The sequence below is a fragment of the Rhodotorula graminis genome, assembly GCF_001329695.1.
Source record: "Rhodotorula graminis WP1 unplaced genomic scaffold RHOBAscaffold_7, whole genome shotgun sequence".
Lineage (NCBI taxonomy): Eukaryota > Fungi > Basidiomycota > Microbotryomycetes > Sporidiobolales > Sporidiobolaceae > Rhodotorula > Rhodotorula graminis.
The window spans coordinates 877,470-890,207 of record NW_017264934.1 but is presented as its reverse complement, the minus strand read 5'-3'; the positions used below and the strand labels follow the sequence as shown (position 1 = coordinate 890,207).

Below are 12,738 nucleotides of genomic sequence, written 5' to 3'. Positions count from 1 at the left end.
ATCCACCTCGGAAAGCTCACTCGACGACGTCCTCGTCGACCCAGCTCCGCTCGACCGTCGCCCGGACACGCTTGACGTACTCCTTGTTGTTGTCGCGGTAGAGCTGGGCGGCTTCGGCGTTGGCCGGGCTGTTGACGGGTTGAGAAGGTACATCGAGGCGGCGAGCGAGGCGAGGTGGGTGCAGGCGAGAGGTCGGGTGGAGAGACGCACAAGAAAGTGGAGAATCGTGGAGAGACGATCAGGGCCGTGTCTCGGGCGAGGACGAGTGGCAGGCAGAGTCGAGGAAGAGGGACGCACCTGTTCGGGTTCGGGTCGTGCAGCAAGCTCTGGATCGACGTGAGGATGGCGGCGACGTCGTACGTCGGGCTCCACCGGTTCTGGAGAATGTCGAGGCACAGCTCGCCGTTGGCGTACACATTCGGGTGGAACATCTTGGAGAGGAACTTGACGACCGGCGGCTTGTTCGGGTACGACTCGTCGAACGTCAGGACGAGGCGGAACGTGCCGTCTTCGAAGGGCGTCTCGGCTGCGTCGTAGAGGCGGGTCGAGGGGGAGGGCGAGTCGCGGAAGGGAGAGGATGGACGAGGTGAGCGGGAGAGGGCGGTGGAGGAGGGTCGCGAGAGTGAGCTCCCCTCGTGCCCGCCTGAGAGGGGACGGCACAGTAGGTGGAAGAAGGACGCACCCGGGCCAAAGATGACGGCGTTCCAAACCATGATGTTGTCGGCGCAAGGAGCGCCCGAGATGCCGCCGGGCGGGTCGGACGACAGCTTCTTGAAGTCGCGCACTGCGAGGGGTAGGCGGCAGGGTCAGCGCACGTTCGCTGTGCTGCGGCCGTGCCAGCTTAAGAGGCAGCGCAGGCCCTCGAGCGGCGCGGGAGGTGCGCTTCCACGAGGGAAGGACGACGAACCGAGGCGGCGGCGAGAGGCGGTGGACTGCGGGGGAAGCACGGCGGGTCAGTAGGGTGCTCTGGTAGACAGTGCAGGCTCTCGTGCACTCACCATGGCTGCGAGTAGCGAGAGGGGAGGTGGTTCAGGTCGGCAAGTGGTGGCGCCTCTCCTCGAGCGAAGCTGTCTCCGTCATCAACCCGCTCGAGTCTCTCTCTCTTTGCGCTCAGCTGCATGCACGACAGTGTCTCTGTGTTACAAGTAGATACGACAAGATAAAGTCACGGAGAGAGAGGGAGAGGGAAGAGTGTCCAAGAGCCTCGAGCGAGGCGGACGAGAGTCGACGACGAGGAGGGCAACGAGGAAGGGGAGAGGGGTTCAGCCATCGAGACGCCTCGCCGTCTACCTCGCGTACGCTCCCCTCGGCGCGCCGTGCTCGTCCTCGCCGGGGTCGTCCTCGGCCGTCGCGTACGTCGACGCTCGCGAGTAGTTCCTCCCCTCGCGTGTCGACGCTCCCGCCGACTCGCCGCTGCTCGACCGCTCGTGCGCCGCCTTGCCGCCGCCGCCGAGAGCGAGAGGCGCGCCGAGCCCGCCCGCCGGCGCATAGTCGGGCGTCGTCGAGCGCTGGAGGTGGCGCCGGCCGTCGTGGCTCGCGGCGTACGTCGACGTCCTCGCCGAGTCGACGTCGCCCTGTCGAGATGCGGCACGCGACGTCGACGCCATCGACGGGATCGGCGGCGGGTAGGTCGGCGTCGTCGAGCGGCGCAACTCGGACGCGTGCTGCGCTACGCCGTACCGGTGCGCCGACAGCGCGTGCGGGTCGTGCGCCTGGTGCCCGCCGTCGCCAGGCTCGCCGTAGGCCATGCCGATGCCGCCGCCGTGGCCCTGCGACGACGCCGAGTCGGCCATCATGGCGCGCCCGAGCGCCGCATTGACCTCGTCGGCGTCGGGCATGTGCTCGCCCAGGTGCGGGTCCTGGTCCCACCGGTACGCGCCGCCGCCCGTACCCCTCGTCGACATCGTCAAGCTGCTCCTCGGCGTGTCGTCCTGGTACAGGTAGCCCTGCGCTTGGCCGCGCGCTTCGCCGCCGCTCGTGAGGAGGCGCGCCGGGGAGCCGTGCTGGCCGGGCGAGTCGTCATACTCGCCCCACCGCGTATTGGGCGAGCGTCGCGGCGGCGTCTGGTACCCGGCCTGGCGCGTGTCGCCCTCCTGGTAGGCGAACCCGGCCGCAGGCGGGAGCAGGCCGCCGTCGGACCCGCCGGAAAACTCGCGCGAGCGGCGCTCGCGCGGGACGGCGAACTGCGGGAAGGCGGTCGAGTCGGACGGGTAGGCGTTCGGGTGCGTCGCGAGGTCGTACTCGCGCTGGCGACGGGTCGAGGGCGAGGCCGAGACGGGGCGGGCGATGCCGAGGGCCGCGAGGTCGCGCGAGCGGATCTGCGACTGCGACGGCGAATCGGGCGTGCTGCCGGCGCCGACGGGCGTGAGGGCGGGAGGATAGTCGTACGGGTTGCCCGCGCGCCGACCGCGCGACTTGGACCGCCCGCCTGCGCCCGCCGCCGCGCCCGCGCCTGCGCCGCCGAGAGCTGCTGCTGCCGCCGCCGCCGATCGCGCACGGCGAGGGTCGTTGCGGCCCGCGACCGGCTGCTTCTCGGTGTAGACGCCGGCGCCGTGCTTGGTCATCTTGCGCCGCTTCTTGCCGTCGCCGACGCCGTACCCGCCGCCGCCGGCCGCGAACGCCGCCGCGCGCTTCCTCGCCGCCTTCTGCTTGCGGCGGTGGCGCCAGCAGCACAGGCCGACGACGATGAGGATGAGGGCAACGCCGCCGCCCGAGGCGATGACGGCCGTCGCCCAGGTCGGCCAGCTGCTCCCGCCGCCGCCGCCGTTGCCGTAGTCGTGCGTGCGGTAGCCGGCCTCGCTCGCCTGCGAGTTGATCGAGTGGATGCCGGCCGTCGCCGCTGCGCCGCCGAGCGTGGTCGGGACCCGGGTCGCGGCCCAGCTCGCCGTGTTGGAGAAGGTGAACGGGATCTGGCTCTGGCCACCGTACACCGAGGGGAAGGGGACGGTGATGGCAGGGGTGGCGAAGGACGAGAACTGGGTCGCGGTGATGCTGAGGGAGCGCTGCGAGACGGCCGGCAGGCTGCTCATGCCGTTGAAGGCCATGGCGCGCGAGTTGCGGCGGCGGCGGCTTGTGGCGGCGTGCGGCGGTCGACGGGTGCGGATCGAGTCGAGAGGCGGTACTCGAGGCTGCTGAGGGTGCGCAGTGTGTCGCTCGAGGCCGTGTACAAAGTCGGTGACGCCGGAGCCGAGGCGATGAGGGATGAGGGCCCGGGTCGGCGTGAGCGCTGATGGGGCTGCGGTGGCTGCGTGCCGGGGACCGACGGAGCTGCTGTTCAGCTGCTGGGACCGCTAGCAGGTGCAGGCGACGGGTAGCGGCGGTTTCGACGAACGTGAGAGGCGCTCCTCCTCCTCGGCCGCCGCGACCGACTTGGCGAGATGGCGGGTGTCTCGTTGTTAACTCGCTTTGCCCTGTGCGACTCGGCTATGTACCGATGAATGACCTTGCGTTCGGAAATGGGGTTTACCCAAGCCTGCAAGCGCTCTAGCGAAAAAGCTCAGACTCGACTTTGCGATCGACCTCTTGTCCTCCAGCTCGCGCGCCCGCTCTCGTGCGAGCATCGCTCGATTGCCGCCGAGCAACCGAGGCAGCGAGAGTGCATCCTCGCGTTCAGGTGAAGAGCCCAGGAAGCGGAGCAGCGGAGCAGGACCGCGGACAGCTGGGAACGGGATCGAGCGCGAGGAATCGTCCGCAGCCGACCGGCGAGGCGAGGCAGCAGACGCACTCGGTGCGGCCGACTCGACCTGCCACTGGAGGAGAGCGTTCTGTCGTGGCGCACACGGACAGAGAGGCCGCCGTGAGCCAGCACGAGGGCCGACAAAGCGAAAGCGAGAGCCGTTCGAGAGCAGCGCGCAGGCCGAGGGGCCGCGCCGCGCTCGAGAGCAAAGCTGCAGGAGTATAGCCTCCGTCACGTAGGCAGCACATAAAGTAGGAGACGACCGCGAGTGGCACGCCCGCCTCGCGAGGATGAAGAACGAGCGCAGCCGGGGAAGGAGGGCGGGACAGCGCTTACGTCCGCGCACAGCGAGCGCATCGGATCCACTGACCCACCTGGCATGCACTGGTCGCGTCTCGACGGCGCCCGGCGCTGTTGGCGGAGCTCAAACTGGGCGAAGAGCTCGAGGAGATGAGGTTGGTGAAATCGATGGAGGGAGCGAGCAGGGTCGCGCTCGCAAGCGCAAGCGGCTGCTACAGCGTGGCCGGTGTACTCGGTGGCTGCACAAGCTCCGCTCGTCGAGGTGGGCGGAGTGGAGCGGGTGGTCGAGGCGCGAGAGGAGGGTGCGAGTCTCCTCCCCTCCTCGCCCTCGTCACTCGCCGCGACCATGTCCAAGCCAGCACAAGCAGCAGCGCAGATCGTCCGGTGAGCACCGCCGCCTGTCCTCCTGCGCGCGCGCGCGCTGACTGCTCTTGCTCCTCTCCTCCCTCTCGCCCGTCCTTGTTGGCGGCTGCAGCCTCGTCGTCCCGGCCGGCAAGGCTACTGCGGCGCCTCCAGTCGGTCCTGCGCTCGGTGCGAGGGGTGTCAAGAGCATCGACTTTGTCAAGGAGTTCAACGGTGCGCTCGTCGTCCTCTCCCCTCTCGAGCTTCCCCCTCGAGCTGACCTCTGCCTGTCGCCCTCGCAGCACGAACAGCCAACCTGGTCGCAGGGACGCCCACGCCCGTCCTGATCACGATCCAGCCCGACCGCACGTTCACGTTCGTGACCAAGTCGCCGCCGACGATGCACCTCGTCAAGACGGCGGCCGGCATCGAGACGGGCTCGGGCGAGACGGGGCGGCCCAACGTGGCTCCGGCGGGCACGCTGAGCATGAAGCACGTGTTCGAGATTGCCAAGATCAAGCAGCGCGACGAGCACTTGCGGCACATCCCGCTCGAGTCGCTGGCGAAGAGTGTGCTGGGCAGTTGCAGGAGCGCGGGCGTGGCGGTCGTGCCCTGAGCGAGGTGTCCCGTAGCAGCGCTGTCCTCTGTACTTCTACACTCTTGCATCGCACCTGTCGTCGTTGAGCCGGCGCGAGTCGAGCGTGAGCGTGGTCTCGCCCGTGAGCTGCTCTCGCTCTCGCCTCTCACCCGCTGTACCGTCTCTCGCCATGTCGCAAGCCCCGCAGCCGCCGACCGAGCCGACAGAGAACGCCGTGCGCTCGTCTGTGCTCCCGCCAGCCTCGTCGAGCGACTCTGCGCCGCCCCTGGCCCCCACTCGTCAACCGGTCCGTCGTCCGAGTCCGGCTACTCGTCCCGCCCTCGTCACTGACCCTGGACCCGCGCGCAGGTGCCCGTACCGCCCCGAAACTACTCTCAAGCCCCGCTGTACCTCGCCGCACCCCCGGCATACGCGCCAAACTCGTCGGTCCCGACCTTCCTCCGCACCCTCGCCGCCCTCGTCTTCATCGGCGGCTCCATCAGTGCAGCGGTCGCCTGGGTCTACAAGGTGCGTCTTTCTCTCTCTTGCCTCTCGGCTCGCAGCGGCAGCTGACGAGCCCCTCTCGTGCAGACCATCATCTTCCCTCGTCTCGTCGTCGCCCTCAAGGCCCGCTCTCGCCTCTTCTCGATCCACGATGCCGCCTACACCAAGCTCTTTGATGTGCTCAAGGCGTTCACGACCTCGACGGGCATCGCGCGGCTGGGAGGAGCCGACGCGCTCGAGTTCAGGCGCAAGCTGAAGGAGGAGCCGGAGGAGGAGACTGTGGCTGCGGGCGAGCCGGCGGGCCAGGCGCAGGACGCGGAGAAGGAGCCGTTGCTCGACAAGGGCGAGGCTGCGGCGGCAGAAGGCGACACGGCGGCAGCAGCACCCGAGCCGACCTTGCCCCCACCTCCTCGCATCCTCGCGCCCCTCACCACCTCCCTCGCTTCGCTCTACGCCGAGCTTCAAGCCGCCGCCACACCCTCCGTCCCTTCGACCACTTCGCCTCACGCAGGCGGCCTCACCAACCCGTCCAACCTCGTCCAGCCGCAGGGCATGCTCATGCGGTCGCTCGTCACGCTCAACGAGTACCTCGAGTCCGAGACGTACTCGGCGCAGACGTTCCACACGTACCGTCCCTACGGCGCGTACGGCGCGCCGGGCAGCTCGACGGCGACGGGCGAGAGGAAGGCGCTCCAGGAGGTGACGCACAACTTCAAGGCCGACATCCGCTCGCTCAAGGGTGCGTCCTCGTCCTCCTCTCTCGTCTCTCTTCCGCCGTCCGCATCCACACGACGTCGTACTGACCCTCCTCCTCGACGTACGTCGCAGGTGCGCTTCTGAACCGGCGCAACTTTGTCCGCTCCGAGGTGTCGACCGCCGCCTGACCGTCGACTTGTCTAGTGTCTCTGTCCAGCTGTTGTACTGCATTTCAGACATCATCATGTCGACCTCGAGAGAGAGAAAAGCAGCACGTAGAGCCGAGCTGGATGACCTGGTCGTTGCAAGCTCTCGTCCGCCAGCTCCTCTCGCTCCTCACCCAACTCGCTCCCTCACCTCACCATGACGAGCCTCGCCGATGAGCTCATGAACGACCTGGACGACCTCGGCAGCGGCTCGGACGTCGACGACGAGCTCGACAGCGCCATGGCCGGGCCCAGCGCAGCCACCGCCTCGACGAGCGCACCACAAGCCGACGGCGACGACGACGGCGACGGCGAGGCGGGCGACGTCGACGAGGCGCTCCTCGGTGGTGCTGCAGGCGAGGTGCACGTCCCTGAAGGCGGCGTGCGCCCGGCAGACGAGGTGGACCCGGAGGCGGTCAACGCGATGGACTTGGCCGGCGTCGCAGAGGTGGGCAAGGTGGCGCGGCTCCAGGGCAGCAGGACGATGCGCGAGGTCCTCCAGGTGCGTCCCGTGCTCTCTCTGGCATGCGCTCTGCCCGTGCGACTAAGCTGACCCCGCCCCCTCCTCATCCCCCTCCCCTCGTCGGCTCCACCTCGAGCAGAAGATCGAGCACTACCGCGAGAACCCCGACCCGAACCTCGCGAGCGATCAGGAGAGCAGCGAGTACCTCCTCATCGTGCAGGCCAACAACCTGAGCGTCGAGATCGACAACGAGATGCTCGTCGTCCACAAGGTGCGCTCGCTCTCCCTCCCCTCTCGCCTCGCGGCACCATCCTGACTCGCTCCGCCGCACACAGTTCATCCGCGACCACTACCTGCCCCGATTCCCCGAGCTCGACTCGCTCGTCTCGTCCCCCCTCCCTTACTGCCGCGTCATCCTCGCGCTCGGAAACGGCCCCGAGCTGCAAGGCGACATCGCCGGCATCCTTCCCTCGGGCTCGGTCATGGCCGTCAAGGTGACGGCGGCGACGACCAAGGGCCAGCAGCTGTCCGACACCGAGTGGAACGTCGTCAAGGGCGCGGTCGACCTCATGTTCAGCCTCGACCAGTCGAAGCGGACGGTGCGCTCGCCCTTCTCTCGCCTCCTCTCCCCTCCAGCGAGCACATTTTGACGTACATGCCACCCTTGCAGATCCTCGAGTACGTCGAGTCGCGCATCACGCTCCTCGCGCCCAACATCTCGGCCATCGTCGGCACGCAGACGGCGACCAAGATCCTCGGCATCGCGGGCGGCCTGCAGGGCCTCGTCCGGATCCCGCACTCGAACATCTACGTACGTCTCAGTCTCGCCAGTCCTCGCGCTGTCGGACCCGCCCTGACCTTCTCGTTCTCGTCCACAGCTCCTCGGCGCCGTCAAGCGCGCCAATACGGGCTTCTCGACCGCCGCGCACTCGGTCGACCGCCTGCACACCGGCTTCATCTACCAGTGCCCGCTCGTGCAGCAGACGCGCAACGAGGACCGCATGAAGGCGCAGCGCAAGGTGGGCGCCAAGGTGGCGCTCGCGGCGAGGGTCGACATGGCCAAGAGCGCGCCGACGGGCAGCTTCGGCGAGGAGATGAAGGGCAAGCTCGAGGGCGAGATGGAGCGGCTCGCGAGGCCGGCGCCGAGCAAGGTGACCAAGGCGCTGCCGAGGCCCGACGCGCAGAAGAAGAACCGGCGAGGCGGCAAGCGGTGCGTCCACTCTCTCGTCCTCTTCTCCCTCTTTGCCTCGTGCGTCGAGCTCACTCTTTGCTGCGTTGTCCACAGCGCGCGCAAGGCCAAGGAGGCGTACGCGCAAACCGAGCTGCGCAAGCTGCAGAACCGGCTCAAGTTCGGCGAGGCCGAGGAGGAGGTCGGCGCGTACGACGACGTGCAGGGCATGGGCATGATCGGGTCGTCGAGCGGGAGGGTGCGGGCGAACGTTGCCGAGGCGAGGAGCAAGGGTGCGTCCCCTCTTTCCGTCCTCCTCTCTCCCTTGCCGAGCCCAGCAGGACTGACCAGCACCACACCCCCGCAGCGAAATTGTCCAAGTCGGCCAAGGGCCGCATCGCGTCCATCAAGCCCGTGTCGGGTACCGCAACATCCGGCCTGGCGACGTCGCTCGCGTTCACGCCCGTGCAGGGTGCGTCCCTGCCCTTCCCTTTCGCCCCATCTTGCGCTCGCCTGACTGACCCTCTCCCTCGCCCTCGCCTTTGCAGGTCTCGAGCTCGTCGACCCGAGCAAGATGCGCAGCAAGGTGGACGAGGCCAACGCCAAGTGGTTCGCCGAGGGCGCGTTCTCGCACGTGCCCAAGGGCGGCGGGATCGGGAAGCCTGGCGCGAGCACGTCCAAGTGAGGGGCCAGGGCGCGTGCGGTAAGGATGATGCATGCGCAGTGTCGTGCTTGTTGTTCCTCTCGTCCTCGTTGTCTTTCGAGAGCTTGCGGCGTGTGAGAGATCGTCGAGCGCCCGGTCCTCCTCTCCCTCTTTCTCTTCACCTCTCGCTCTCGACTCTCCCCCTCCTGTTCGTCACTCGTCGACCCGACATGGACCTGTTTGACCTGCCGGGCTGGACCGACGAGCCCGAGCCGCACGCCGTCGACGACGCGAGCGAGTCGACTAACCTCTCGCTCGCCGGCGCCCCACGCGCCGCCTTCCACCGCCTGCGCAGTGCGTCGGTCGCCAGCTCCACCTTCAGCCTACTCGTCGACGAGGCCGGCGACGGCATGAGCGGCGCCGGGCGAGGCGTCGTCGACGAGGGCGAGCTCGCAGACGATGGAGCAGCATCCGACGACGACTTGTACCTCGACGCGCTCAGCGACACCGCCGAGCACCTCAGCGACGACCTACCGACGCTCTCGTTCTCGTCGGCCTCCGAGTGCAGCTCGCGCTCCCCCTCGCCGGCGCCGCCAACCCCTTCCCCGCCCGACCTCGACTCGCTCAACCCGCACGACGACCAGCTCCTCGCCTTCTCGCGGTCGCCTTCGCCCCTCGTCATCGTCGGAAAGGTGCAGCCCGCCGTCGGAGCAGGCGACATCGACTCGCAGAAGGCGCTGTCGTCCTCTCGCTCGCCGCCGCACCGACCCTCGCCCTTCCTCCAACCCTCCCCGCCCCAGCCCTCGACCTCGCCTCCCTTTTCCGACATCCCTTTCGTCCTACAACTACCTCGCGACACCTGCGCCGGAGCGGCGGCTTCGATCGAGCGGCGGGCGAGCCCGACGCAGGCCGAGATGGACGCCTTCTTCGGCTACGTCGATCCGCACGCTCAGCCGCCACACGAGCGCGAGTCGGGCCTCCTTGTCGAGCCGACGCGCTCTCCGACTGAGGGTGTGAGGCGGGTCGTGGACAAGAAGGGCTGTCGAGCGCCGAGCGAGGACGACGAGCGCGTCGGCGCGAACGGCTCGAGGGCAGGGGACCGGGCCGAGGCGGCCATCGAGGGCGTCGAGGCGCTCGGTGTGGGCGAGGCGGTCGAGCAGAAGGTGGTCGAGACGGAGCGCCGGCAGTTTCGACTCGCGCCGCTGCCCAAGGTTTCGCCCAAGACTGGCGTGCCCTGGTCGAAGGAGGAGCGTCGGTGCGTCTACCTTTCGCCTGATCCGTTTCCCACCTTCAAGGGACTCAAAGTGACGCCTCCTTCCTGGGCAGGTTCGCCATCGTCGACTCGCTCGAGCACCTCGCGCTCGCCGTCCTTGGACAACTGGTCGACGCCGTCGCGCCTGAGCCGAGCGAGCAGATCAGCGGCAGCTCCCAGCAGCAGCTCAAGGCGCACAAGTCGACGATCCGCAAGGTCGAGGTCGTTCTGGTCCGGCGCGGTGGCGAGAACGAGTGCGTCGAGCCACCTTCGGAGCCTTCCCAAGTCGCCCGCTCTAACTTCTAGCTCGAGCAGGTCGTCCGCCCTGGTCAACGCCGAGCGCAGCAAGACGCAGTCGATCAAGTTTCCTCGCCGATACGGTCATGGCGGCAACCTGCGCCTCGGTGCCCGCGAACTCGGTGAGCTGCCGCTCGGGCCCCTTGAACGAGCGCCGGGTCCTGACTCTCTCTTCGCGCAGCCTGCCTCCTCAAGGTCGTCGAGCTCGTCCTCGAGGCGCTCAAGAACGGCATCGTCTACACGAAGCGCGACATGTTCTACCGCGACGTCACCCTCTTCGTCAAGCAGGCCATTGTCGACTCGGTGCGCCGTCTCGCTTCCTCTCCCTCGCGTTCTCGGCACTAATGCCCTTTCCGCAGCTCGTCGACGACCTCGCCGCATCGCTACGTGTGCGCCGCAGCGACCTCAACGTCGTCGCGACCGCAAAAGGCCTGTTCGCCGGCGCCGTCAAGCTCGTCCTCACCGACGGCAGCGAGCTCTCTTCTGCAGACCGGGTGCGTCTCACCGCCGCCCTCACCCTCAGCGTCTGGACCTCACCCTTGACCTCTACAGGGCACGCTGGTCCCGCCGGGCACGCTCGTCGACCGCCTCGAGCTTGAGAAGGTCAAGTGGGTGCTCGTCGTCGAAAAAGACGTGCGCCGGCAGTTCTCCTCTCCTGTCTCTCGACTCACTCTGACGCGTCCACTCGCAGGCTGTCTTTCAGTCGCTCGTCTCATCAAGCTTGTTGGACGACGACGAGCTCGGCGCCGGTGTCCTTCTCACCGGCAAGGGCTATCCGGACTTGGCGACGCGCGAGCTCCTCAAGCGCCTCTCGGACGACCTGCCCTTGTGCGTCTCGTCTCTCTCGCTTCGATCAAGGCCCGCCACTTACTCGCCTTGCGACCTCGAGCAGCACGCCCATCTTCGCCCTCGTCGACTCGGACCCGCACGGCCTGTCGATCCTGTCGGTCTACGCGCACGGCTCGTCCCTCCAGTCGCACGATGCGCACAACCTCGTCGTACCGCGCTTGCAGTGGCTCGGCATCAAGGGCACCGAGTGGGCCGCGCTCGGCGTCGACCGCGACGACCTCCTGCCGCTCACCAAGGCCGACAGGGTCAAAGCGCTCTCGATGCTCAAGAAGGACGACCTCCCCGACGCTTGGAGGTGCGTCACCCTCTCTCTTCCTCTCTCTCCCTCTCTCTCGTACCAAACACTGACTGTTGGTCCGGCGAGCGCAGGCGCGAGCTCGAGTTCATGCTTCACTTGCAGCGCAAGGCCGAGATCCAGATCCTCTCGTTGACACGTCCCTCGACCGCCGGCAACGAGATCTCGCAGCAAGAGCCGGCGTCTTTGCCCTCGTCGCCGCCGTCGTCTCGTCTCGTCGACTACGTCAAGAGGGCGCTTTGGCTCGCGCTCGACGACTCGGAGGAGGACGAGGAGGAGGCTCTCTCAGTCGAGCCGGACGGCGCTTGAGTCGCAGAGGGCGACGGTGGCGAGAAGGTGTTGCATTGCGAATGAGATTCTGAACGTCCGAGCGCGAGATAGAGCGCGAGAGAGAGTGCGAGCACGAGTAATGAGAACAGGAACGAGATTAGGTTTGCGAAAGAGGGTAAACAAAGGACAGGGTGCGAGAGTTAAGGGCAAAGAGCGAGGGGGTATCGGGTTCAGGCGTGGGAGCTCAAGAACGAGGCGGCATGGCTCCGGGAGGAAGCCCGTGCGAGTGCCTCGACTCGACGCTCGCCATGAGCAGGACCGCCGGGGGCGGCGCCAGGGCGACTGTCGCAGGCGGCGACGCTCGCGACGTGACCAAAGAAGGTGGCGTTGGCGCGTGAGATTGCGTGCGCGACGAGGTGCAAGGTAGGGCCGCCGGCGGCGTCGAGAAGGCGGGAGGAGCTTTGCCGGCGTGCGCCGAGATGGTGCGGCTCGACGTGCTGGACGGCGGCGACGCCGGCAATGACCGGTCAAAGTGCGAGAATGGCGGTGGCGATGGGAGCGGGCTCGCTCGGTGTGGCGGTACGTAGGAGGCTGGGCGGAGGCTCGTGCGCGGGAGGTGGGTGAACGAGTCGTGCGAGGGCGCGGCGGACGACGCGGTTGAGGGCTCCTTGCGAGACGTACAGGCACGACGAGCTTGTGCGTGCGACTGCTGGTGGCGGGACGAGGTGCCGAGAGGCGTGCCGGCCCGATGCGCCGGCGGAACGGGGATGTGCCAGTTGTCGCCGACGACGGCGTACACGTTCTTGACAGGCAGGCGGTCGTAGTCGAGACGAGGGAGCTGCTCGAACGTGCCGCGATTGTCGAGAGGCGGACGAGGAGGGCGCGAGCCGGCGCTGCGGAGCGACGCCCACCAGCCGGGCGCCGGCGAGTCACGCTCGTCGACCGGCTCACGCTCGAGGACGGCGAGTGCTGCCGGCGCTCGCTGTGCCGCCGGCCTCGTGACGCCGGGAGCGAGAAAGCTGCCGTCCTCGGCGAGGCGCGTGCGCGACGATGGGCGGGACCGACCCTCGCGCAGCCGCCGAAGGTCGCGCTCGACCGCCGTTTCTCCCTCCTTCTCGCCGTCGCCGAACGCGGTGTCGCCGCCTCTGACGGCCGGCCTCCTCTCGCCGAACGCCTTCTCGAGGTCGTCGCGCCGGCGCA

General features: G+C 68.2%; 6 protein-coding genes across 6 annotated transcripts; 4 read left to right on the top strand and 2 right to left on the bottom strand.

Moving 5' to 3' along the window:
- Positions 1-16: 16 nt before the first annotated feature.
- Positions 17-1,001, bottom strand: RHOBADRAFT_44432 (uncharacterized protein; the record flags this gene model as incomplete). The annotated part of the gene is made up of 5 exons (XM_018414407.1): positions 17-128; positions 298-526; positions 683-784; positions 816-932; positions 995-1,001. The coding sequence occupies 5 exons, from the start codon at positions 999-1,001 to the stop codon at positions 17-19; spliced, it is 567 nt and encodes a 188-aa protein (XP_018270962.1).
- Positions 1,002-1,117: 116 nt separating this feature from the next.
- RHOBADRAFT_66502 (uncharacterized protein) lies at positions 1,118-1,904 on the bottom strand (the record flags this gene model as incomplete). Its single annotated transcript, XM_018418988.1, has 1 exon — positions 1,118-1,904. A coding segment is annotated over one exon (785 nt), but the record flags the coding sequence as incomplete, so codon positions are not given.
- A 2,418-nt stretch (positions 1,905-4,322) lies between these two features.
- RHOBADRAFT_31846 (uncharacterized protein) lies at positions 4,323-4,934 on the top strand (the record flags this gene model as incomplete). Its single annotated transcript, XM_018412998.1, has 3 exons — positions 4,323-4,360; positions 4,452-4,552; positions 4,621-4,934. The coding sequence occupies 3 exons, from the start codon at positions 4,323-4,325 to the stop codon at positions 4,932-4,934; spliced, it is 453 nt and encodes a 150-aa protein (XP_018270960.1).
- A 151-nt stretch (positions 4,935-5,085) lies between these two features.
- Positions 5,086-6,344, top strand: RHOBADRAFT_53836 (uncharacterized protein; the record flags this gene model as incomplete). Its single annotated transcript, XM_018417029.1, has 4 exons — positions 5,086-5,130; positions 5,265-5,423; positions 5,487-6,138; positions 6,228-6,344. The coding sequence occupies 4 exons, from the start codon at positions 5,086-5,088 to the stop codon at positions 6,281-6,283; spliced, it is 912 nt and encodes a 303-aa protein (XP_018270959.1). The 3' UTR covers positions 6,284-6,344.
- Positions 6,345-6,458: 114 nt separating this feature from the next.
- On the top strand, positions 6,459-8,617 carry RHOBADRAFT_31845 (uncharacterized protein; the record flags this gene model as incomplete). Its single annotated transcript, XM_018412997.1, has 8 exons — positions 6,459-6,803; positions 6,955-7,035; positions 7,100-7,363; positions 7,435-7,575; positions 7,643-7,974; positions 8,050-8,225; positions 8,300-8,404; positions 8,481-8,617. The coding sequence occupies 8 exons, from the start codon at positions 6,459-6,461 to the stop codon at positions 8,615-8,617; spliced, it is 1,581 nt and encodes a 526-aa protein (XP_018270958.1).
- A 1,184-nt stretch (positions 8,618-9,801) lies between these two features.
- RHOBADRAFT_36872 (uncharacterized protein) lies at positions 9,802-11,635 on the top strand. The gene is made up of 9 exons (XM_018413393.1): positions 9,802-9,830; positions 9,902-10,081; positions 10,143-10,231; positions 10,306-10,427; positions 10,484-10,618; positions 10,677-10,757; positions 10,816-10,952; positions 11,017-11,268; positions 11,343-11,635. Exons 4-9 carry the CDS (start codon positions 10,377-10,379, stop codon positions 11,575-11,577), a joined length of 891 nt encoding a protein of 296 aa, XP_018270957.1. The 5' UTR covers positions 9,802-9,830; positions 9,902-10,081; positions 10,143-10,231; positions 10,306-10,376; the 3' UTR covers positions 11,578-11,635.
- Positions 11,636-12,738: the final 1,103 nt, after the last annotated feature.